The 23,691-nt window shown below is 36.1% G+C and overlaps 2 protein-coding genes across 2 annotated transcripts in view; both read right to left on the bottom strand.

Moving 5' to 3' along the window:
- Nucleotides 1-8,073, bottom strand: part of rassf5 (Ras association domain family member 5) — a 51,630-nt gene extending 43,557 nt beyond the window's left edge. Inside the window, exon 1 of the mRNA XM_051122909.1 lies at nt 7,328-8,073. Within this exon, the coding sequence (XP_050978866.1) occupies nt 7,328-7,994 (667 nt within the window). The 5' untranslated portion in view covers nt 7,995-8,073. The remainder of the gene's footprint in view (nt 1-7,327) is intronic.
- A 649-nt stretch (nt 8,074-8,722) lies between these two features.
- Nucleotides 8,723-23,295, bottom strand: ikbke (inhibitor of nuclear factor kappa B kinase subunit epsilon). The gene is made up of 22 exons (XM_051123233.1): nt 22,982-23,295; nt 22,691-22,777; nt 22,277-22,398; nt 22,045-22,182; nt 21,192-21,327; nt 20,884-21,065; nt 20,539-20,699; nt 20,258-20,368; nt 16,003-16,182; nt 15,597-15,793; nt 15,387-15,445; nt 15,187-15,278; nt 14,964-15,065; nt 14,761-14,821; nt 14,550-14,665; nt 13,333-13,409; nt 12,723-12,762; nt 12,538-12,639; nt 12,270-12,366; nt 10,073-10,164; nt 9,929-10,000; nt 8,723-9,831 (listed from the first exon to the last, which is right to left on the bottom strand). The coding sequence occupies exons 3-22, from the start codon at nt 22,388-22,390 to the stop codon at nt 9,768-9,770; spliced, it is 2,193 nt and encodes a 730-aa protein (XP_050979190.1). The 5' UTR covers nt 22,391-22,398; nt 22,691-22,777; nt 22,982-23,295; the 3' UTR covers nt 8,723-9,767.
- Nucleotides 23,296-23,691: the final 396 nt, after the last annotated feature.

Below are 23,691 nucleotides of genomic sequence, written 5' to 3'. Positions count from 1 at the left end.
CTTAAATGTAGCAGTTGAACAATTCTCAGCCTATTACGCATTTTTAAAGCATTTTAAAGCATTTTTTTCATTTTTAAAACCGATTTTGAATGCTCCTGACACATATTATACATCCATCAAATACTTTTACTTCAAACTCGCTAAATTCCAGTCTCAACCCAAACAGAAGTGCCAGTACTTACATAGAAACCTATACAAAGTAGCCAGAAAGAAATGCTCATTTTAAAGAAAAATGTCAGATGGATTTAGTTGGTTTTGCATCTGAACTCTTCATATGTATATACACTGTGTATAAATATTGGTCTATTTGATCTGTAATAATTGATTGGCATCGGCATTGAAAAACACATATCGGTTGACCCTTAGTCCAATGTAGAGATTTAGAGGTTGGATTATCCCAAAATAAATTCATATGAGGTGCATTATTGAGCTATTAGATAATTCATATTACAGTTTAGAGATTTAGAAGTTTGGTTATTGTAAAACAAAGCACATTATTGATCTAATATATTAACAAGTTTATTAATGCACCTCATATTCCAATTTAGAGAGTGATTATCCCAAAATAAATTCATAAATAAAATAAATTCATATTAATAATATACGCATATAAAATACATTTGAATGGTCTAATGTTTGAATAATACTCGTCTAAATACACTCTACCTGCATTATGAAACAACTGATTTACATTCACAAAACAAAAATTGTCCCAATTAACCAAATAATACTTTAATGTTTACATCAAACCTACAAATACCAAGCATTTTGTATTTGACGTCTGTTGACTATAATAGATGGGGTGACACATTTCCTGCTGTCCTCACCCTAGGTCTCCCAAAAGAGTGAGTGAGTCTGTGAGAGATAGAGGTAGAGAGAAGTAGCCAAGGGCAGCCTATTTATAGCCTGAGATAATTCCCAACAGGCCTGTCATACTTTTGTGAACTCACTCCTCCTGTTCAGCAATAACTGCCCCGTACACCTCGTCGCAGACCTCATTAACACATCTTTACTTCACATACGCACGAAACACAGCCCACTCTACACCTCCGTCTCAAACTGCCACCTGATACTAATATCCAACCAATGAAGCCTCTATGCAATAGCCCCCCTATCCGGCCTCTGAATACCGTGAAGCCACAGTACTGAAACAGGAAGTGATGATTTAACAGGCCCAGTCCATCTGTCGCTTGAGATGAATGTTTTATTGAGAAAGTAGACAATGCTCCTGCTGTATAACTGCGTGATTCAACAAGGTTTGCACATACAACCACTAAAACATCTAAAACATGAATAATGCATTTTCAATGGGTTTTTGTGGTGCACACTCAAGCTTGTGCAAGGGGTTTAATTTACTTGAAAAGTTAGGAACTAGGGAAGCAGACAACTTGATTTACAAGTTTTATCTTGTTTAACTGGAAAAAAAAGAAAAAAGAATTGAATGGTAATGGGATGTAAAAGCTATAAATGCTTCCATTTCAGTAGAAAGAAACAACAGCAAAGTATAATGCAGATGTAAGATATCTCATATTTCTCTCTTAAAGGATTAGGCTAGTTCACTAATTTCCTGGTAATTTACTTCCCCCCATGTCATCCCAGATGTTCATGTCTTTGTTTCTTGGTCGAAAAATTTTTCCTGATATATTGGACTTCAATGGGCATCAATGCGTTAAAGGTCCAAAATACAGTTTAAACTGCTATTTGAATCTTCAACCTGTTCATCACCATTGAAGTTCACTATATTGAGAAAAATCCTGGAATGTTTTCCTCAAAAAACCTTAATTTCTTTTCAGCTGGACAAAAAAAGACATGAACATCTTAGGTGACACAGGGGTGAGTACTGTAAATAATCAGGAAATTTTAATTCTGGAGTGAACTAATTCTTTAATAAGTCTAAATGCTGGCAATTTGTACCTTGGATACAGAGCTTCTGAAAGTAGAAAGTAAACAACACATTACATCTTTCCAGCAGTATCGCTTTACCTCGCCAAGGCCAAAAGGAAGACATTCCTCTTTCTAGCATTACATTCTGTCTGAAACTTTTAATTAAAAATCAATCCGATGTCTGACTGGCATCCATAAGCTTTAATCCATCTGCAATATGGCTGAACACAGTTTTACTCTAGCATGGATTAAACTCCTCCACTGCAGATGAATGGGTGCTAAATTGGGTGGGGGAGGTTGCCAAAAACCCAGCCAGATTAGACAAATAAAGCCAGACTGAGCGAGAGGGAGAGAGCAGGTAAGACTGATGCTTTGAGACAGGCCCATGCAGTGAGGAAAGCTTTTAAAGACACCCACTCAGTAACTCTGAGTCACACTAGCAGGGAGGAGGAGTGTCATATAAACAGGCTACCTGAGGAAAACACTCATTCTCCTTGACTAAACCTTGAGACCTTGTCTAAACCTTCTGTGACTCAGCATAACACAAATCCGTCATATAAAGGGAATATAATTCAGAAACAGAACTATAAAATGGTAGTACTAAACACAATAGAGCATGCAGTACATCTTTCGGAATCTGTTTAGCTATGCATTTGTGCAATCAAAGACTAATGAGAGGATTCAGGTTTTGACAGTGTATGTTGGCTGAGCAAGAAAGAGCTGCCTTAGAGGAGCAATTTATTGCTCAAAGGATATTCTTTTATAGCTCAGGAGATTTCATGGAGAGTTCAGATTTGTTCCTCATAAAAATTCCTTGAATTTTAAATAAGAGGTTTATATATGTTTATATATGATAAGAGAATACACTAGAAAAAACGCTCAAAAAATATGGCAACATCTAAAATAAGTGATTCTGTTTCTAAATGCAGATTGGTCCAAAATTATTTAACAGCACTGAATCAACTTTAATACACCAGGTTACACCAAAAAATAAAGTAAAATAAAAAATAAAATAAATAAATCATTTAAAAAGTTATCAGGACATTTTAACTTCTGACTTTTTTCCTCAGAATTGCGTTCAACTCGCAATTCACACTGTTTTTCTCAGAATTGAGATATAAACTCGTCAGAATTGCGTGATATAAACTTGTGATTGTGAGTTATAAAGTCAAAATTGCAACAAATTCACAATTCTAAGAAATTAAGTTGCAATTCTGAGAAATAAATTCAGAATTGAGACTTTTCTTGCAAATGTGAGTTTACAGCTCACAATTCTGATTTTTCCCCCCCCTCACAGTTGCGAGATATAAACATATTTGCGTGAAGTTTATAAATGTGACTTTATTTTTTAGAATTGCGAGTTTATGTCTTGCAATTCTGACTTTATAACTTGCAATTGTGAGTTTATATCACGCAATTCTGACTTCATTTCTCAGAATTGTGAGTTTGTATCACAATTCTGAGAAAAATTTTGAGATGTAAACCCGCAAAAGCGAGAAAAAAGTCAGAACTGTGAAATAAAAAGTCACAATTACCTTTTTTATTTTTTGTTCAGAGGCGGGAACAGGCTTCCGTAGTTTTAAGGCAACAGCTGTTACCAGTTTTTACAGTGTAGTGCTATAAAAAATAATATGTACTGAACACCAAAGCTCAGATAATCTTGATAAGAAATTTGATAAGAAATGTTTCATAAATCATATTTAAATGTCCTTAATGACCTATTTTTGTAGACTTTGGTTGCTTGGTGAATGTGTAAAGTGCAAGACACAACTTTAGAGGAGACCTTTAAGAGGATTCATCTGAAAATGAAAACTCTTCCTCACGTTGTTCCAGTAGTACAAATAACATTGTATTTTCATTGGACAGACAAAACACCCTATATTTTATTCTATGTTCTGGAGAAAATCATACAAGTTTGGAACAACTGCAGGGTGAGTAATTGATGACAGAACTTCATTTTTGGTTAAGGTTATTTTTCAGAACAAACATCTGAGAATCAGGTGACTTCAGCAAAAGTGTCCATTTGTTCTTTTTTAATCATATTGTTGTCTAGGAGAAATAATTGAGATATTTGTGATTTTTCTTTCCTTTGGGAGAAAGTATAAGCACAAAGGAGTTGTTTATAGGCGAAAGTAACCACTGATGGTCTCTGACTGCCTCTTTCATTCAGTGTGTATAATTACGGGCTATGTGCACTAAAATGGTGATCTGTAGTAGTCAAGACGCTCCATCTTTAGCCTGTCTGCACCACCGCAAACTCTTAAATACACTATTTCCCAGCATGCCCCAAGACACTTCTAAACAAAAAAGCAACAATTACAAACTACAATGTTGTGCTTTACCCATGAGTGATTTCTGGTCATGTGCAATAACTCTGCTAGGGACGTTTCAACATACTATAGAAGAAAGAAACCAATGCTTATGGTGGAGGCATATCAGGACTTGCTCATGGAATGCTACACAAAACCCCCATGAACTGAAAATGACAAAATTTAAAATATGGAAATCCCCAGTGTATCCCATAGTGAATTGTAGTGACAAACCACAACAAAACTACCAAGAAAAATTACACCCAGGCCTGACATTTACAATGAAAGGTTGAGGAGAAAGAGGAACAAGTGCTTAAAACTCTTGTGGTTTCAATGAAAATAGTGCAAGTCTATAAAATGTGATAAGCAGCTTCTGCAAACACTCTCTACATTTTCATTACCTCAGTTGGGGAAGGTACAACATTCTGCTTCACTATACATTTTCAATCTTGAGGCGAACTGTTCCTTTAAGAAAATGAAAAAATAGAAATGGGAACTAAATGGGACAGTTCACCCAAAAGTGAAATTTCTGTAATCATTCATGCACCCTCATGTTGTTCCAAACCTGTATGACTTTTCCTCTGTGAAACACAAAATAAGATATTTTGAAGAATGTAAGTAAATACAGCTAAAGTCAATGGGGTCCAAAACAACAGTGTATCCATTATGATCAAGAACGAAAGGTGTCATTTTCTTCTTTAGGTGGACTATGTTTTTGAGTGAACTATTTATAAAGAAAAACAATAAAGAACAGCCTAAGGGAGGGTTCAAGATACGCCTAAATTTGACTTTTCTCTGCACTGGAAGGGCAGAGCAGTCATTGGGGTTAATGTATAATCCTAGAATCATCCCCAACTTTTAAATGATACACTCCATAAACCCCTGCAATTTCACTGTCTGCCTCTTATGAAGCCGTTCACTGCAGTACCTTTTCCAAAAGAGAACTGCTGACACACTGCTAACTCAGCAACGCTTTACACATGCACACACACATACGCAAGTGAACAGATGCACCATATGCACACACACACTGACAAACACACAAAACTAACACACAGACACACAAGCTGAACCTTCTGATCTCAGGGTGCATCGGGGTAAACATTCATTTCAGATCATTCTAGCACTGAATTAATCTCTCAAATAAACGGTGTTGGCAAAGCTTTTTTAAAAGCTAACATCACTCTACATCACAGATCTATTTCTGTATCTCAAGCTGTAAATGGAATTTGATTTTGGTTCTTTTTTACGAACCTGTCCAAGGGAGTTTATTTATAACAGAGGTTACATAGTGATTTTATTATAGCAGCCCTTTAAAAGCAAAAAGGGCATTTAATCACCGAATTAGTTAAAGTGCATGATGGGACAGTAGAGTGCAGCAACAAAGGTACAACGGCAAAGCATGCAAACAGAGGAAGCAAGTACCTCTAAATGTTTAAGAAAAATCAAAAATGATTAAAATACTGGGATCCCTCGATAAACATGCCACTTTAAATTCTTACTTCATCTATTTAAAAGGCAAATGTACCTCACTCACATGCTTCAAATGTTTCTCATTCCTATCTCTACTAGCAAGTAAATCAAAGACCCCTGTGGGTCAAAGTACTTCATTTAGGAATCCCAAAATATCTGGAGGGGTTTGTCAGAGTCCCCCATTCATCTTCATATACATATAATCAAACATGACAAATAACGAAACAGAAAAACAAACAATGACCTCTGCTGGGAACTTCCCCCTCATCCTCTGTAAACCCCTCCACATGTATCAGCATGCTTCATCTTGATTAAACATACAGTACTGGAAGTTCCTATAACACTGGAGCCTACGAACAACCCCTTCAGCAGAAACAAACACTTGTGTACTTTATAAACACCTATATGTGTACTCGTCAATGTTTCTCTCCTGTCATTTCCTTTATCCTTCTTTTTTGTTTGACCAACTAAAGTAGAGATTTTTACTGTTTAAACATTCGTCAAACTTTAGGTTTAAAGAGTGTTTTACATATGAAGAGTTAATTTGCAAAAACAGACAACACTTTTCAAAAATCATGTTTTTTTTTTGTGCATTCCAATTAATCTCAATCAAACTGCAGCTGGGTTGTTTTGATTAGGTAAAAAAATAAATAAAAAATACAGCTAACTAACACAATAAAACACAATAAAAACATGAGAACATAATAAATAAACATAAAAAACTGAGTTACCTGTTTTTGCAAATAAACTCATATGCTGAAGCATGCAACAAATTGAAAAAGCATGCAACAAATTAACAAACAAGTAAAAACGATTTATCTATGTACCTCTCAGTCCATCCATACATCCAACTATGCATTTATCTGTATCTGTCCATTAATTCAACTATCTATCCATCTTATCCATCTATCTATACTCAACTATTTGCTTATCATCCATCTATATAACCCTTCATCTGTTTTCATCCCTCTATCTATTGTATCAGTTCCTCCAACTATTTGCCCATTCCTCCATCTATACTCAACTATTTGTCCATCTATCCCTTCATCTGTTGTATCAGTCCACCCAACTATTCACCCATTCATCCATCTATCTTCTTCCATCCATCTATATATACTCAACTATTTGTCTATCCATCTAACCCTTCATCTGTTGTGTCAGTTCCTCCAACTATTTACCCATTAATCCAACAATCTTCATCCATCTATTTATCTATACTCAACTATTTGTCCATTCAACCATTCAACCCTTCATCTGTTTCACTCTGTTTTATCAATCCTTCCAACTGTTCGCCCATTCATCCATCCATCCAACCCTTTATCTATCTATTTATCTATCTATCTATCTCTGTTTGTACATTCATCCATCCAGCACTTCATCTATCTGTTTTTCCATCCATCCATCCATCCAGCCCTTCATCTGTTGCCATCCGTCAATCCATTGACCTGTCTATCCCTCTGACTATTCGCCCATTCATCCATCCATTCTGCATTCATCCAACCTTCTTTCTGTATGCTTCCCTCAGACTATGCATTCATCCATCTAGCCTTCCGCCTGTTCATCTGTAAGTCAGTCCATCCACCTTTCCGTTTATCCTACATTCATTCATCCCTCTTTTTATCTAAGGTCAGATAAGGAGAGGAGAGATAGCCGTCACTTACTTTGACACTTGAGCGCAGCGCTGCTGATCTGGCGGTTGCAGGCGTCGCACCAGTCGTGGCTCAGCTGTCTGGAGAAGAAGATATGGCCCTCTCCCTTCTCTGCCTTCACCCTCGGGTCTCTCTGGTTGAAGATGGACCATGCCTCCCTCCTGAGAGACTCGCTTCGCATCTTCACTACTCCTGACCTTGCCTGAGTTAGCTTGTCGATCGGCAGTCCCTCCAGGTTGTCTGGCGGGCAGCTGAAGTTTGACCGCGCTGAGGGATTGCGAACTTCTTGCGGTGATGAAGACGCGTAAATCTTCGCCGTGTCCTTCATTGAGCTTCTCCGGCTCCCGGCACTGTGTCTGCGAAATATTCCGTTATTGTTGTTCGCGTTCTCTCGGTCCATGTCCACAATCGATCCGTTCATGTTACTACGTGGCGAACCGGCACTACAGCCTTGGCTGTGTGATGCTGAAGGGGGCTCGTTATTGAATAACACGAGCGATGCTGAGACTGCGGCTCTAGCGCTGTCCATATCACTCGGTCTGTTTCGCATGATGATCTTGTCCAGCGACCATTTACGTGTGAATTTCTTCCTGTCGCTCGACTTCAGTTTGTGAAATAGTTGCTCATCCGAGTCGAGGAGGTGTTGAGCAGGGTGCTGTCCTAAAGTGACGGACGCCATGTCTTTCGGTTAAGAGTTGTATGTGGGCAGAATACAAACTAAATTGAAGCGCCAGCGGCAAGAGTGTGACGCGCACAATGATTCAGCCGCGCGCTTTATATGTCACTGGCTGAGTGGACGCGCGCGGACCTGCCCCTTAAAAACTCATGATCTTACAGATTACTTCTCTGTTATTCCACTAGATACAAGAAAGAGAATTTTAAAAATGCCATGACCGCCCATACCAAACTCATGATCTTGATCACTTCTCTGTTATTCCACTAAATACAAGAAACAGAAACTTAAAAAAAATGCCATGAATAAACTTTGTTCTCACTGGAATCTAGTATAACTCGTATTCTCTCTCTCTGTGCGTGTTTTAATTAATTTGATTGGTGTTTAGATTAATAGTTACATTTCAAATACATTTAATATTGTGAATTTTGTATTTTATATAACTATTAGTGCTGTCAAACAATTAGCTTAATTAAAAATAAGTTTTTGTTTTCATAATATGTGTGTGTACTGTGTATATGTATTATGTATATATAAATACACATACGCATGTATACATTAAAGAAAAATGTACGTATCACTGTATCAGTTATATATATATATATATATATATATATATATATATACACACATACACACACACCCCTTTATAAAACCTTTATTTTGGATTAAAATATTTCATAGTTAATAAAATATTTTCAAATAAAAAAAATGAAGTTTCAGCAACTGTGTTAATCACATATTTTTATTTGCACCATATATAGTCTTTCAAGACCACTTTACATTTAAAGTGTACCTCCTACCACAATCTACAGCAGTGAAGAAAATACAAAATATTTAACATGCAAGTTTACAACCTGGCAAAAGGAAAGTTGATAAAATTCTACGATAAGTAAAAAATACGCAAACTTTGACAATGAGCTACAGTGTGGTCTCTATAAGGTCACAATAGTTCCCCCAGTGCAAGGAATTCCCCTTAAGTCAAACCCTGTAAGGTGACATCAGAACTCACCAAACACAGCTTTCACTTTCCATATTGTAATTATCTGTAAAACAGCAACTTACGAGTCTATTGGCTCCTGTCAGTATTTGTAGGATGATAATATTTAGAGTCATTTGTGCAGTCCACATTTTTCCAGCTGTACAGTCAAATAATCAAAACTTTGTTTAGAGCTCCATGCCGTATGATACTCTGTTGTGATCAATAGACTAATTAAATTAGTGCTACTGCACAGTTATCTCTCAAAACGGAATGAATTACAAAGTGCAGACTGAATAACTCTTTTTACTCCATGACTGTGCAATAATTACACTATTACTGTCGGCTGAATGCACAGTGCTGTCAATATTTAAGTCTCGAAATTATTTTGAAACTGCTGTAGTAGTTACAACAGATCTGTATTTCTTTTTTCTTGGCTGTTAAAGTCAATACTACTAGATTGCATGAAGATAAAATGCAGTAACTACATTAACACTGAATATGAAAAATATAACTTTTGTGACTGATATCAAATCAAAGTTCAGTTTTAAAAACCCAGTACAGTTCTTAATCTAAGGGACTCAAGTCCAGTCATAACTCAATTTGCACTTTGCACATCAATATGCATCTTGCAGTTTCAGGTGCCTGTCCCGGTAACAGCCATTAAGACATGATCTGTTCTTCACCATTTGAGATGTTCAATTTAGGACAGTTTTTGAGATGTTTTGTTTTGCTTTCCCTTTAGCTCAGAGATCCAGGCTTTGTAAATATAACTATTGTTTGTGTATTCTTTGAGGTCTTCATGGTCTGTTGGCTTGAGGTACTTTTTTCTCCACTGGAAGTGTAGCAGTAACTACCGCAAGGCTTAAAAATAAGACATCTTGTTAAATTTGAAAGGATTTTCTACACAAAAAAAACACTGGTAGTACACAAAAACTTTCACGGCTAAACAACACAGTACCTTTCTATCATGTTGTTGTTATTTTGTAGCTCCCGTGCCACAGCCTCCATCTCATCCTTTAATCTGTTCATTCTGGAAACAATTTGTATTTCATTTATTATTTGGAATAATAAATGCTGTGTCATCTTCATTGCAAGGACATACTTGAAAATCATTTGCTCATCCTTTTTCTGTCCATCCACCCCCTCAGCTCCTACTGGCTGTTGGAGAGCTCTGAGTACAGCTCTGCCAAGAACCTGCAAAGATGGAGAAGAACATGGTCAGGTTGCTCTATATCCAAGCTTTCTCCAAAGTCTAAAGTGACTTTTATATGTGAGAAAAATGTGAATTATGGGCAGGAATTATGGGTGTAAAGTCAATAAAGTTGAATAAATATTTTCTCGTAGCTTCATAACTCATAGCTTTATAACATTACAGTTAAACCACTGATGTCACATGGACTTTTTTAATGATGTCCTTACTACTTTTCTGGGCCTTAAACTTGTCAGCTGCGTTGCTGTCTATGCAGCATCAGAAAGCTCTCGTTTTTCATCAAAAATATCCTCATTTGTGTTCCGAAGAAGAACAAAGGTCTTATAGGTTTGGATGGAACAACATGAGGGTGTGTAACTAATGACAAAATTTAGATTTTTGGGTGAACTATCCTTTTAAGGAGAGGATCATACCTCGCACTACTTGGGGGGGCGGGGGAAGAAATTTAGCAGGAGTTAAGGTCAAAATAAACGAGACCCACTGGGAAAAAAATAACATTCTGCCCATTTACTTGCAGATAGGAATAAGACCAGTTAATCAAAAAACTAATTTATTGTGTAATCTGTACAGAAGTTGTGTGAGAAAAAAAAAAAAAACAGACATGTTCACTTTAGATGACATTAAAATCCCTGTGAAAATTTATCTAACCTCTTTAGGGAGAACTAGTTATCAGGGCTCGAAATTAACTTTTTTACTTGGTAGCACTGGTGCTTCCAAATTCAAAAGGTTAGGAGCACCAAATAAAATTTAGGAGCACCCAAAGAATATTAAGGAGCACAACAACTAGTGGCTAAACGCAGCTAAATAAACAGGCTCTTCTCTACACAGAGAGAAAAGAGGGGTGGGTGAGCAGAGCTCATTTGCATTTAAAGCAGCCTCGAACAGAATGAGATGATTTTTGCAGAGCTGATTTTGGCAAAGTAAAAAGGGTGTTGTTTTACACAACCATTGAGATTTTTTAATCAAAGTATATTACACTCTTTTCATTAAGACCCTAAAAAATCATATCAACTGAAAATGGGCATCCGATGACCCCTTTAAAGCACATGCAAATAATGTACTTGTGTGATTACAAATAAGTGCACTGTTTAGTGAGTGGAATTCTGCTGCTGAGTAAACATTTGGTTTGAATGCATGTTGTGTGAGATGGAGGCGCCAGAACTGCAACGGATAGAATGTGCAATGTAGCAGGATAGGCTTACTTTATTTCTTTAATAATAGCAGATCATAGGGACAATTTAATCGTCACGAATCAAAACTGTTCATATCGCATACCCCTAATTGCAATTCAGTACAAATCCGGAACAGAGATTGGTTGAAAGAAAACGTTTGGAACAAATCCCGGCCGGTTCCGAGTTCAAACGGAGCGAAATGTGAGTGATTCATGGCTAATATCTAAAATCTGCATTAAAGCTAAGAATGTAAAGATGAAGTCTAATTGGTTATGTAAGCTAATGTTGGATTGAACGGCTCACTGTATCAGCTCACAGCAGTCATATACTGTGCATTACTTAGCGAAAGTTTTGTAAAGAAATGAAAACAAGTCGCAACACAATTACTCGCACTTGCACAAATGCTCCCAAATATATTTTGAGGGCGTGCAGATTATATTCCGGGATCATATGCGAGTCTTTGCAAGAAAAGGACTGAATAGCAATGATTAGACAGTCCTTATTAATTTGATTAATTATTATTTAAAATTAAAAGTAATGAAAAAATAAAAATAAAAAATTTACTCAGAGAGTTTGCAAAAATAAAAAATAAAAATTTATAACGACCGCTGTAGCCCTGCTATTCAACTAAAGTCAAGACTAAAAGTGAAACAGCTGGAAAAAAAAAAAAAAAAAAATGTAATTCTACCCTCACAGACTGTATTTTCTTTGGGATTCTAAAGCTATCCAAAATTTTATTTGCCACCTTATTTTATGTGTAATTGTCACTGAGGCATTTTCACTTTGGGTGGAATTATGATTACAAAGTGAGTCTATAAAACACAAAATTTACCTAACCTCCTCAGGGACAACTAGTCTCACCTGAATAGGGCTAAAGACAGACTATGTGTGCCTTTTGCGGGAAGCAGAGGGCTGACCTTGTTTTGCTGGGCCTCACACACATGCAGATCCCCCATCCTCTGCCGCAGGACAACTCCGAAATGCTCCAGACTCGTCTGCATCTCATAAAGAACCCTGCAGAAACAACACTCACATGGTCATCTACAGATGTTACCTTTTGAGTGCTTACTTGCTGCTTTAAGTTGTAAAACACCTTTGTCAATAATAAAATGTGTATCAAATATGTTTGACCACACATAATGTGCTTGGATGGTGTATTCTCAGTCCATATGACCTCTGTCATACCGGTTCCAGTTGCCAGCAGCCATCAGAACATCCTGGTATTTTTGCAAACAGTCATCCTTAAATAAACTCTTGACCTTCTTTATGTATGAAGACAGATTGAGCCTGGACAGGAAATAGTAGTTTTTCAGATTAACCACCGTGAAAACGGACACTCATTCAAGATGCTCCTGGTGTTTAACACTTACTTCTCAAACTTGTGAATCTGTTCGTCATTGTAGCAGAGCTCTGGGACAGACAGTGAATAAATTAGTAGCACTGAGAGAAATATTTCAAACCCGTAGTTCTTTTTTCTGTCTGACTGCTCAAGATAAGCACTATTTTAGCTGACTGGCTTCTCTGCAAAGTCATATCTAACATTATCAATGCAGCCAGGCAGAAAGGGGGGGTATAGTCTTCTGTCTCCATGCCTGCCTGTCTGGAATGGTCCTCGCTGTCAGATAAGGCAGCACAACAGTGCCTCCCTTCCCTGCAGCGGAAACAAGCAGCGCGGTACTGAGAACTAATCTGACTAATCTCAGCACTGGCTCCACCCATCAAACTCCAAGTCCAGCTCCAGAAGTGCAAGTGACAGAAATGGGCCACTATCTAAAATGCAGTAATTTCTCACACAGTTAATTTTTGCTGAGCATCCAGAAACTACATGACTGGTTAGAAGAACATTTATCATGGGTTTAAAGCTTAAAAGTACATAATCTGCAGAAGTTCAGAAAGAGTCCTCTGACAGGTGTTGTACTGTAAACTCATCTGTAATTTGTGTTGTGTTATATTAATATGAAAATACAGGCATCCACTTACTTCCTGTCATTCTGTCTTTGCAATATTGCTGATGTACTGCAACAATCTTCCCCAACAAAACCTCCATTTTCTGGATGCTGCATTAAAAGGAAAGACAATTAAACTTAATATAATTTACTTTTTTATATAATTTACACTACCAGTTGAATGTTTTTGAACAGTAAGATTTCTATTTTTTTTTTTTTAAGAATTCTCTTCTGCTCACCAAGCCTGCATTCATTTGATCCAAAAACAGCAAAAGCAGTAATATTGTGAAATATTTTTACTAAAAGAACTGCTTTCTATTTGGATACATTTAAAATGTAATTTATTCCTGTGATCAAAACTAAATTTTCAGCATCTTCAGTGTCACATGATCCTTCAGAAATCATTCCAATATATGGATTTGCTGTTCAAGAGACATTTTTATTATTATTATTATCAGTATTTAAAACTGTTGAGTACACTTTTTCAGGATTCTTTGATGAATAGAACGATTCAAATATAAGCATTTATTTTGGGGGATGAAAAAGGTATTTATAATTCAGATAAATGCTGTTCTTATGAACTTTTTATTCAAAGAAACCTGAAAAAATCTTGTTTTTTTTTTTTTTGGCAAGAAAATCAGAATATTAGAATGATTCCTGGTGTAATGATGCTAAAAATTAAGCTTTGAAATCACAGGAATAAATTACATTTTAAAATATATTCAAATAGAGGCTATTTTAAATAACAAAAATATTTCACAATTTTTCTGTTTTTGCTGTACTTTGGATCAAATAAATGCAGGCTTGATGAGCAGAAATGACTTCTTTAAAAACCATTAGAAAAATCTTACTGTTCAAAAACTTTTGACTGGTAGTTCATATTTTCAATTTAGTTTTTTTTTTTAATAATTTATAGTTAGTGTAAACTGTCTTTTTGTGTTTAGAATTGTATTTTTATGTTATGTATGTCATAACGTGACGTTTATTACTGAATTCACAAGTTTAATCAACATTTTTGCCATGTTATGGTACTGCACGATAAAATGTTATCTGTCTGTCAATCTATTTCTATATTTATCTCTTTATATTTCTAGAGAAAGAGAAAGAGTTTTCAACTTTAGCTTCAAGGTTTTTCAATCAAAACTAGAGAGTAAAGAAAAATCCCTTTGCACGAGGATAATGATTTAATATTGTGATGAATACGTTTGAAAACACCAAACTGTATAATTTTCCCCCAACAGACTGTGTTACCTCTTATCCTGGGCCAGTGTCTCAGAGTGTTTAGACAGCATCACATGCAAATGCTGTAGCTGATTCTGGAACTCTCTGACTCCACTGCCATACATCCGCTGCAAATCCTCTTCAATCTACACACAATCATAAACCTCAAGGATGCAAACTATTGAAATATACACATTTCCATATCCAGAAAAATATACATTTTACAAAGCATAACTCTTACTGCTGGGAGTTTCTTCTTATTGTCAACAAAGTCTGTAAACTCATGTGCAAACCTCTGAGCACTGGTTGGGAAGAACCGAGAGACATCAATCAGTAAATACCTTACTACACAATGCTTATTAAACTTGAGTAAGCATTAGATTCATGATACCATATGGTAAACTAAAACAAAATTCAGTCTGTTTCTCACTGGTGCGTTCTTACAATTGATGGAGATGCTCCTCTGTGCTGATAGAAGAAAGCAGCTTCATATTTATCATGGCAATCCTGTGTGCTACGTTACTGCACTCAAAACCTGTGTTTTCACTGAAAAGTGAAGAATATTGTTATTGGACACACTAAAATGTAAATATCGGGTTCTGTTTTCTTGTGACAACAGTTATTAGGTGACCGACTCATGCTGAACAGTGATAATGTAAGTGCTGACATGTAACTATAGAACCCCTGCAGAATCAGTTCCCTGTATTTCTGGAGTGAGCGAGCTATCCGCAGGTACTGATGGATGACCCCGACAATGGTCTTTAGGAAGAACAAAAACAACAGGACACAGTGTGAGGCTTAGGGATAATTGTGTTATAATGTTCATCACAAATAAGGACCAGAGATAAAACAAAGTGGCTTGCTTACCTTGGAGAAACTGTAATCTGCCATGACGTCAAACTTTGTGGGCATTGCAGGGGTGTCAGCTAAATGAAAACAAAAAAATGAAAACAGAAGGGATGGTGGCAAAAAAGAAGGTAAAGAGACAATGTTACCTCAAAGAGTTTACAAAATGGCTCATAAAATTGACATTGAGGCACTAGTCAGAAAAAAGAAACCCATTTGCTGTGTCCTTACGTTCTCTGTATGGATAGCCTACTAGTTTCTCTGGTCGACGGCTGATGAGAATGATAGGGCGTTCTGGAGTGGTGGGGGGAAGGTTCACTACTTTCATGCTTGGCTCCAATACGAGAGGATGACCCTGAAACAGGTACTGTTGAGCTGCAGGTTCAATTCCAGTTTGGGACTGAACATCCTCAAAAAAGATTGAGACCCTTGTGGAGAACAACAACAACAACAACAACAAACATTTTTTGGAAGCACTCTGAAAGTAATTAAAAAAATAATAATCTCAGCCTTATTCATACTTGTATATAACTAAAAATATATATTGGGCCACATTTGAATGAAGCTGCATGGAGTACTTTAGTTGTAGTTGCTGTAGTGAAGAGATTAGAGATCTGTTCTGTAGGAACCGACATACGTGTTGTGAAAGTGGATATAGATGCTGTGCGCTGTGGCTTGCTGGAGAGAGAAAATGTAGACTGTGATGCAATGCAGGATGTCAGTGGTGGCAGCAAAGAACTGGACAAAGCCCCCACACTTCTCTTGATTGGCCTCCAGTATGCTGGCCAACACTGGGACCACGAGGGTCTTCAAACCCCTGTGAAAAAGAAGGCATTGGTGATCTGCTGCCAAACTCCAAGAGGCTTCAGTGTTCTTAGAACTAACAAGGATTTCTTTCCAGCATGTTAATCATGATGAATAAGAGCATGAGACTTAAATAAATCATGAAAGATGCCTGTTTTTAATTTGACGTGAATGAAAACAAAATCAGCATTTTTTCTCCATATAATGGACTGATATGGTGCCCAATTTTGAACTTCCAAAATGCAGTTTAAATGCGGCTTCAAACGATCCCAAATGCGGTTGTAAACGATCCCAACCGAGAAAGAAGGGTCTTATCTAGCGTAACGATCAGTTATTTTAATAAAAATAATATAATTTATATACTTTTTAATGCCAAACACTCGTCTTGTCTTACTCTGCCTGGACTGTTTTTGTTCCAGTTCATGACAGTTAGGGTACAGTAGGGGGGTTTGATCTTCTTTGCATGTTCATTTTGCAAAAACTGGGTCGGTACTTCTGCAGGATGATTTTGAAATGATATTTGAAGTTGAGGGAGAAAATACGATTTCGACATACCCTAACTGTCCTGAGTCAGAATACACAGAGTTCAGGGAGAGAAAGGCAAGACGAGCGTTTGAGATTAAAAAGTATTTAAATTGTATTTTTTTTTATGAAAATAAGAGATCGTTTCGTAAGACCCTTCTTCCTCGTCTGGGATCATTTACAACCCCATTTGGGATAGTTTGAAGCCGCATTTAAACTGCCTTTTGAAAGTTCAAAATCGGGGCACCATACCAGTCCATTATATGGAGAAAAATGCAGAAATGTTTTCATCAAAAAACATAATTTCTTTACGACTGAAGAAAGAAAGACATGAACATCTTGGATAACATGGGAGTGAGTACATTATATGTAAATCTTAGTTTTGGAAGTGGACTTCTCCTTTAAAAACTCTTATACATGGCTTAGGACTGTTCAAACAAAGAATAATAACTATGAATATAAGAATAACAACATTATCATCCACACTAGCATATGATAACATTGTTTATTTTATGCATGAGCTGCTACTATGCAGTTTTTATCATTCATATAAAAAAACATTCTGAAAGTGATTCCAACAATATTGTTCCTCTGTACTGTTATCATTATTGCTGTGGTGTGGACATTCTTATTCTTACAGAGTTAGAGTGATTATTAAAATGTTATAGTTATATATAACCATGGACCACAAAACCAGTCATAAGGGTACATTTTTCGAAATTGAGATTTCTACATAAGCTGAAAGCTGAATAATTAAGCTTTCCATTGATGTATGTTAGGATAGGACAATATTTGGTTGAGATACAACTATTTGAATATATGGAATCTGAGGGTGCTAAAAAATTAAAATACTGAGAAAATCGGCTTAAAAGTTGTCCAAATAAAGTTTTTAATAATGAATATTACTAATCAAAAATTAAGTTTTGATATATTTACAGTAGGAATTTTACAAAATATCTTCATGGAACATGATCTTTACTTAATTTCCTAATGATTTTTGGCATAAAAGAAAAATCAATAATTTTGACCCATACAACGTATTTTTGGCTATTGCTACAAATATACCCCAGCGACTTAAGACTGGTTTTGTGGTCCAGGGTCAGATACAGTTATTGCCCTTGGTGTGAATGGCCCAGTATTACAGTATGACACGTAAAAGAGATAGTCCACACAAAAATCAAATAAAAGTTTTGGCCATTTATTACTCCTCCTCATTTTGTTCCAAACCTTGGAACACAAATTCAGATATTTTTGATTTAATCTAAAAATTTTCTGACCCTGCACAGATAGCAACACAACTACCATATGACATGTTATGAAGCTATGAGAATACTTTTAGTGTGCAAAGAAAACAAAAATAACAACTATATTACACACTTTTCTTTTTTTCTGTGTCAGTCTTCAATGCGCATTCGATGCTGCTGAGGCAGGAGCTGGTGTTCTGATGTAGAACGTTCATCTCTCTTGTTCATTGTTGTATATTCTGGTTCAAATAAAGAAGGCTGGGCAAAAAATTGCAAGTAATTCTCTCTGTCGAAATCTTCAGACATATATACGAAGACTGTTTTATGTACAGCGTTTTATGCTTGTAAACAAGGTGCAACGCATCTGGTAATTGATGCGTTGCAGTAATTATTTTTAGTTTTCTTTGCACACAAAAAGTAGGAATGCACTGAAATGGAAATTCTGGGCTGACATCGAAAATTCTGGATGCCGAAAATGCTTTGTAATAATTATTTACTATTTTATTACATTTTTTATTTTAAAAAAAAATGTATTTAATATTTATTTATTTATTTATAACATTTTGTAAGACTTTTTAAATTTAACTCAATAAGTCTAATGATACTAAGTTTAAAAAACACAAGCCAATAAAATAACCACACTTTTAGGGAAAATAACAGAAATTGGACAGAAAATATAATAATATTAAACATCAATATATTATTTTTATTTAGTTCTGTGCAACAGAATCAGATATAACTTTTTTAACTAATTACCCAAATATTGTATAGTTCTACAAACTAGATATTATTATCAGAGTATGTAAGTAGAGCACAGCGTAAGCAGATCAGTGAATGACAAGGTAGTATCATTTACATCATTTACAAGTGTTGCCCAGTACAGTTCTACTACATCATAGCACAGTAGCGCTACTAGCGCTGTGTATTGCCAAGAATCTGCCGATACATTGCGATACTGTAAACAAGGCGATATATTGGGATATTTCTTATTTTATGAATAGGACAGCTGTAATTAAGAACACACCACCATATGCAAACCATTCAGTGTTACTGAATCACTTTTTGTGCAGTACGAGTAAAGGGGGAAAATAGAGTGCTTGAAAGATTCTTTAGTTATTAAATGTATAAAATGTATGCTTTTATAAACAGGCCATATATATTTTTAGACCCTGCTTTACAATTTAAGTTTGCAGTTGTAACCATGCCAGATCATTTTGTTCAACTTACAAATTAGTGCTTACAGGATTCCTAAAGAAAACAAAAGAATTGTAAAACAATAAAATAAATACAGATATTGAACATTCTAAGAACCTTTTTGTTCTGAGAATTTAGCAAGTTCAGTTTTCAGTTTGTAATTATGCTCCGCGTTTAATCGCCGAGACCACAACGCGAGCACTGCCTCAACTACACAAAACAGCCCCACCATGAGAGAAAGCAGCGGGCAGCCGCGCAGCTACCCCTCTGCGCCCGGTGTGAAGGCGCTTTCATGGGACTTTGGCGCCGCCTCGGCTGCATGGGGCACTGATGCTGCGTGGCGTAAGCATATCAGTGAACTGCCTCGCAGTGGTTCCACTGCTTGCCGTGTCCTGGAGCGAACGTTACCTCAAAAGCCGAAATAACACCACACTTTACACCGAGGCGGGAGGACGAACTACTCTTTCATCCTTCATTAATGCTAACATTAGTGGCGTGCCCTTATGCTAGTATTTTCTGTCACTGTTTAAGTTCAGAGATAAGAAGACTGCAATCTAACGGTCAGGATATAAGCTCAAAACAAAGCAACTGTCATGAATCTTGTATGATTTTTTTTTTTTAAATATCGATATTCCGTTTTTGAGAAGCGATACAGTATCGCCAAACAAAATATCGCGATACACACGTGTATCGATATTTTCTTACACCCCTAAGCACTACTGCAAACAAGAACAAGTATACTACATAGAAATGTCCTATTGGCGCGTTATTTGTCCTTGCTTTTCCGGTGAGCATGAATGGTACAGTAGCAGAACGTACATTCATAGAGCGGAATATTGAGCGGAGCGTCACACCGTACAGCCAAAAGTCCCTAGTCTTTGGTGAAACCTGTGTGCTGAACACTGCCAGGTGGTGCGGCGTAGTCTTACAGGTTTGGAATGGCATGATGGTGAGTAATTAATGACAGAATTTTCATTTTTGGGTTATCTATCCTTTTAAAGAAATGGCATTTTCCCTTCAAAGTGTAATTTTCATTAGCATATAAATGAAATAGAATATTACTGACTAAGGTCCATAAACAATTTCCTTGCCAATGTTTCCCCACATTTTTTGCATAGAGAAACTCACTCTGAGAGTTGACAGCAGTGTGGCAGTTGGTAGCTCCATTCAATGGGTCCATCTTCCACCTTCTGTACACCTGCTATGGCTCCCTCTGGCTTCTCTGTTGTGATCTTGTACCTAGGAAGCACACCAGAAGTGACCAAAAATAGCACAAAATAAACCTAATATTAAACATAATACATCAAAGATGCTTAGACTTTAGGCTTATTTTTAGCCTATAATATACAATGTTTTATAATAAATAGAAGTAAATATTTTTTATAGAATTTACACATGAGATTTCTTACATGACTTTCTTGTTTTTGCGTGGGCCTCCATATGGTATAAAAGGAAGACTGCCAGTGGCAGCATGGTAGAAGGTGACACCAATGCTCCACAGATCCACAGACACACCGTAAGCTTTCTGCTGGGGCCTCCTCAACACTGCACGCTCATACATGTCTGGATGCTGAACCACACAAGCACAGTTCACAAAAGTTATATCAGATACTAAGTTTATTCACACACGGATCAAAGCAGCCACATCAAATGCCTGATTACATTTTTGATAAGCAACAGCATATGCCGTATTATCTGAGAGTCTTTTTTTAACATTAACCATTTTTATAAATTTAACAGCATATCCTCCCTACCAGATATTCCTCTGTGCCATATATGGACACAAATTTCTCATCATCCTCCAATTCACGAGCAGCACCAAAGTCTGTCAGCTTGTACACGGAGCGTCCATCCTCACCCACTTTTCTCATGATATTGCCAGGTTTGATGTCCCTATGCACCACCCCATTTTCTCGCAGATGGTTCATTCCTTGGACTGTATATGTGCAAATGGAAAAATGTATTCACTCCATTTATTCATAGTAATGCCTCCTAAAAAGTGCATGTGTAATGTAGAGAAAACTGTTGATTTAACTGTTTAGTTTCCTCTGTTGGTTCTTACCCACACACTGTAATACAATGAGGAACTCAGACTCAGGAAGTCCAAACGCATTCTCTGGCTCCTCTAGTAGGTTCAGAAGGCTGCCACCTGAGCATAACTCCATCACCAGAACCTTCTGCTTTGGGTTCATATGCATCTGACAATTCAATTTTATTAAAAAAAATTATAATAATTATAATAATAATTATTATTTTACTTTAATTATTATTATTATCATCATTATATTTTTTATTGTTTTGAGGCCAGTAAGACCTCACCAAGGCTGCATTTATTTACTCAAAATACAGCACTATTATGAAATATAATTACAATTAAAAAAATAATCATAATTTATTTTAAAATGTAATTTATTCCTGTAATTTAGTGATGGTGGTAAAGTTGAATTTTCAGAATTTAATTTATATATGTGTATGTATATATATGTAAAAATCAATAATAAAAATATTAAATATAAATATTTTGTAAAATTACAAATAGCTTCACTGACTTTCCAGTTCTTTGGGGTCATCATTTTTTAAAATAAATAAATAAATAACTCTTACTGACACCAAACTTTTGAACAGAAGTGTATATAATGTTATCAAAACAAATTGTTGCAAAAGTATTATCACCCTTATGCTATTTCTAACTTTTAAACCATTGTTGAGTAAACCGAGTTGAGTGGAATAATTATCAAATCAATTTTACTGTACTAAATACAGTAGTTTTGTACCGTTCTTTAGAAAGTTAGCCATAAATGACCCTGATACAATGTATTATAAGAAACTCAAACATCAAAGTACTGTCTGAAAAAATCAGCCGTATTGTGGCTGGAAAATCTTGAACAGCGTCACAGACCACATCAGATACATACCTCCTCCACAGCAAAGAGTTTAACAATGTTGATGTGATTGAGTTTCTGCAGCACCTCAAACTCCCTCATCTGAACTTCATAGGGCCTGTTGTAGCTCACCAAGTTAAAGACCTTCACGGCAACCAGCTCACCTGATTTCTACAGCAAAATAAAATCTCATTTAGCATAAAATATCAAGTCTATGAGCTGTTTGTGTAACGGAAATGGGAAAACTGTAACAATGATAAAGTACTTTGTTTCGGGCTTTGTAGACGCTTGCTGTTGCCCCTTGACCAAGAATATCATCCAGCGACCAAAGGTGATTTGCTGTGCTTGCCGTCAACGTGTTGACACAAGCAGTTGACATGATCGGATCTGTGCATGACAGAAAAACAAATATGTATGAAAAAAAAATATATGTATAACTGTACTTTTTGTCCATCTTTATTTTCACTCCCCTTGTGGTAGCAGCACTTCATACCTGTGTTCAGGTAATATGTTTATCATGTTGTCAGTTAACTCCTAGTTAGTATCTTCAAACAGTACGTCAAGTTGAATGAAATTAAAATTTAAGTGCTTTATTTTTAGTACTAAACGTAAGGTAAACAGAATCAAAGTACATATTTCTCTCATCCACCCACTGTTGTATTAAGCAGAAATGACTCACCGGTTTATTTCTGAAGTCAACACGTCTCTCAGGTCACTCACATCACAACAGAAGCGTCAAATAAAATCCATTTCCTTCCTATATGACCTGCAAACACGGAATATACATAAACATCATCATGTTTCTCCAAAAATAAGCTATTATTCATGGAAAGACGTTGTGTGAATAAACTGCCGACAGTCTAAATATACTGACTATGAGGATTTCCCCTTCATATCACCATAAACATCATCGTTATCGTCATCACTTTAACTGACAACACACGTAAATTGCAAAAACAAATCAACCAACCATTTATGTGTAAGATGCCTGCGCATTTTTCCACTTTAATCCGAATTTGTCAATCCGTGTGAGATTTTCAATAAGATAACTACACCTTCAGTCCTCCTGTAAAAGTTCTGAGAGCAGTTCAACGGAAACGTGTGACTAGCAACTCTCCTTTCATTTCTCTCGGGAACTTCCTTGTTCGGTGCATCGGGTTTGTGTTAAGGGTGCTTTTTTCTTTATATGTGATTTTATCTTAAACTTAACATATTACACATAACACAAGTTAAAATATTACATTGTGTATAATTCATGTCGTTTAAGTGCAAACCATTAACTTTTTCCACTATAAAAATGACAACAAACAAAAAAGGATGTTGCCCTCTAGTGGACGGAATTTAACATAGCAATATAAAACAGAAGGGCTATGGCAAGCCGTTTTAACATTTAATCTATTTCCCGTACTAGTATCTATTTTCATGTTACTAGTACTTATTTTTTAGATACTAGTATCTTTTCCTTTAAGTACTAGTACTTATTCATTAGATACTAGTACTTATTCATTAGATACTAGTACTTTTTTAAAAGATACTAGTACTTATTCATTAGATACTTATTTATTAGGTACTAGTACTCATTCATTAGATACTAGTACCTATTAAATAGATACTAGTACCTATTAAATAGACACTAGTACTTATTCATTAGATACTAGTACCTATTTAATAGGTACTAGT

Source organism: Labeo rohita, chromosome 11 (assembly GCF_022985175.1).
Source record: "Labeo rohita strain BAU-BD-2019 chromosome 11, IGBB_LRoh.1.0, whole genome shotgun sequence".
Lineage (NCBI taxonomy): Eukaryota > Metazoa > Chordata > Actinopteri > Cypriniformes > Cyprinidae > Labeo > Labeo rohita.
This window is presented reverse-complemented; position numbering and strand designations above follow the sequence as displayed.

Coding starts and splice junctions, on each gene's coding strand:
- ikbke (XM_051123233.1), bottom strand. CDS start 22,390: ATGTCAACTGCTTGTGTCAACACGTTGACGGCAAGCACAGCAAATCAC. Junction 10,165..12,269: donor GTGAGGCCCAGCAAAACAAG/GTCAGCCCTCTG, acceptor CCATCTTTGCAG/GTTCTTGGCAGAGCTGTACT. Junction 9,832..9,928: donor AACAACAACATGATAGAAAG/GTACTGTGTTGT, acceptor CTTATTTTTAAG/CCTTGCGGTAGTTACTGCTA.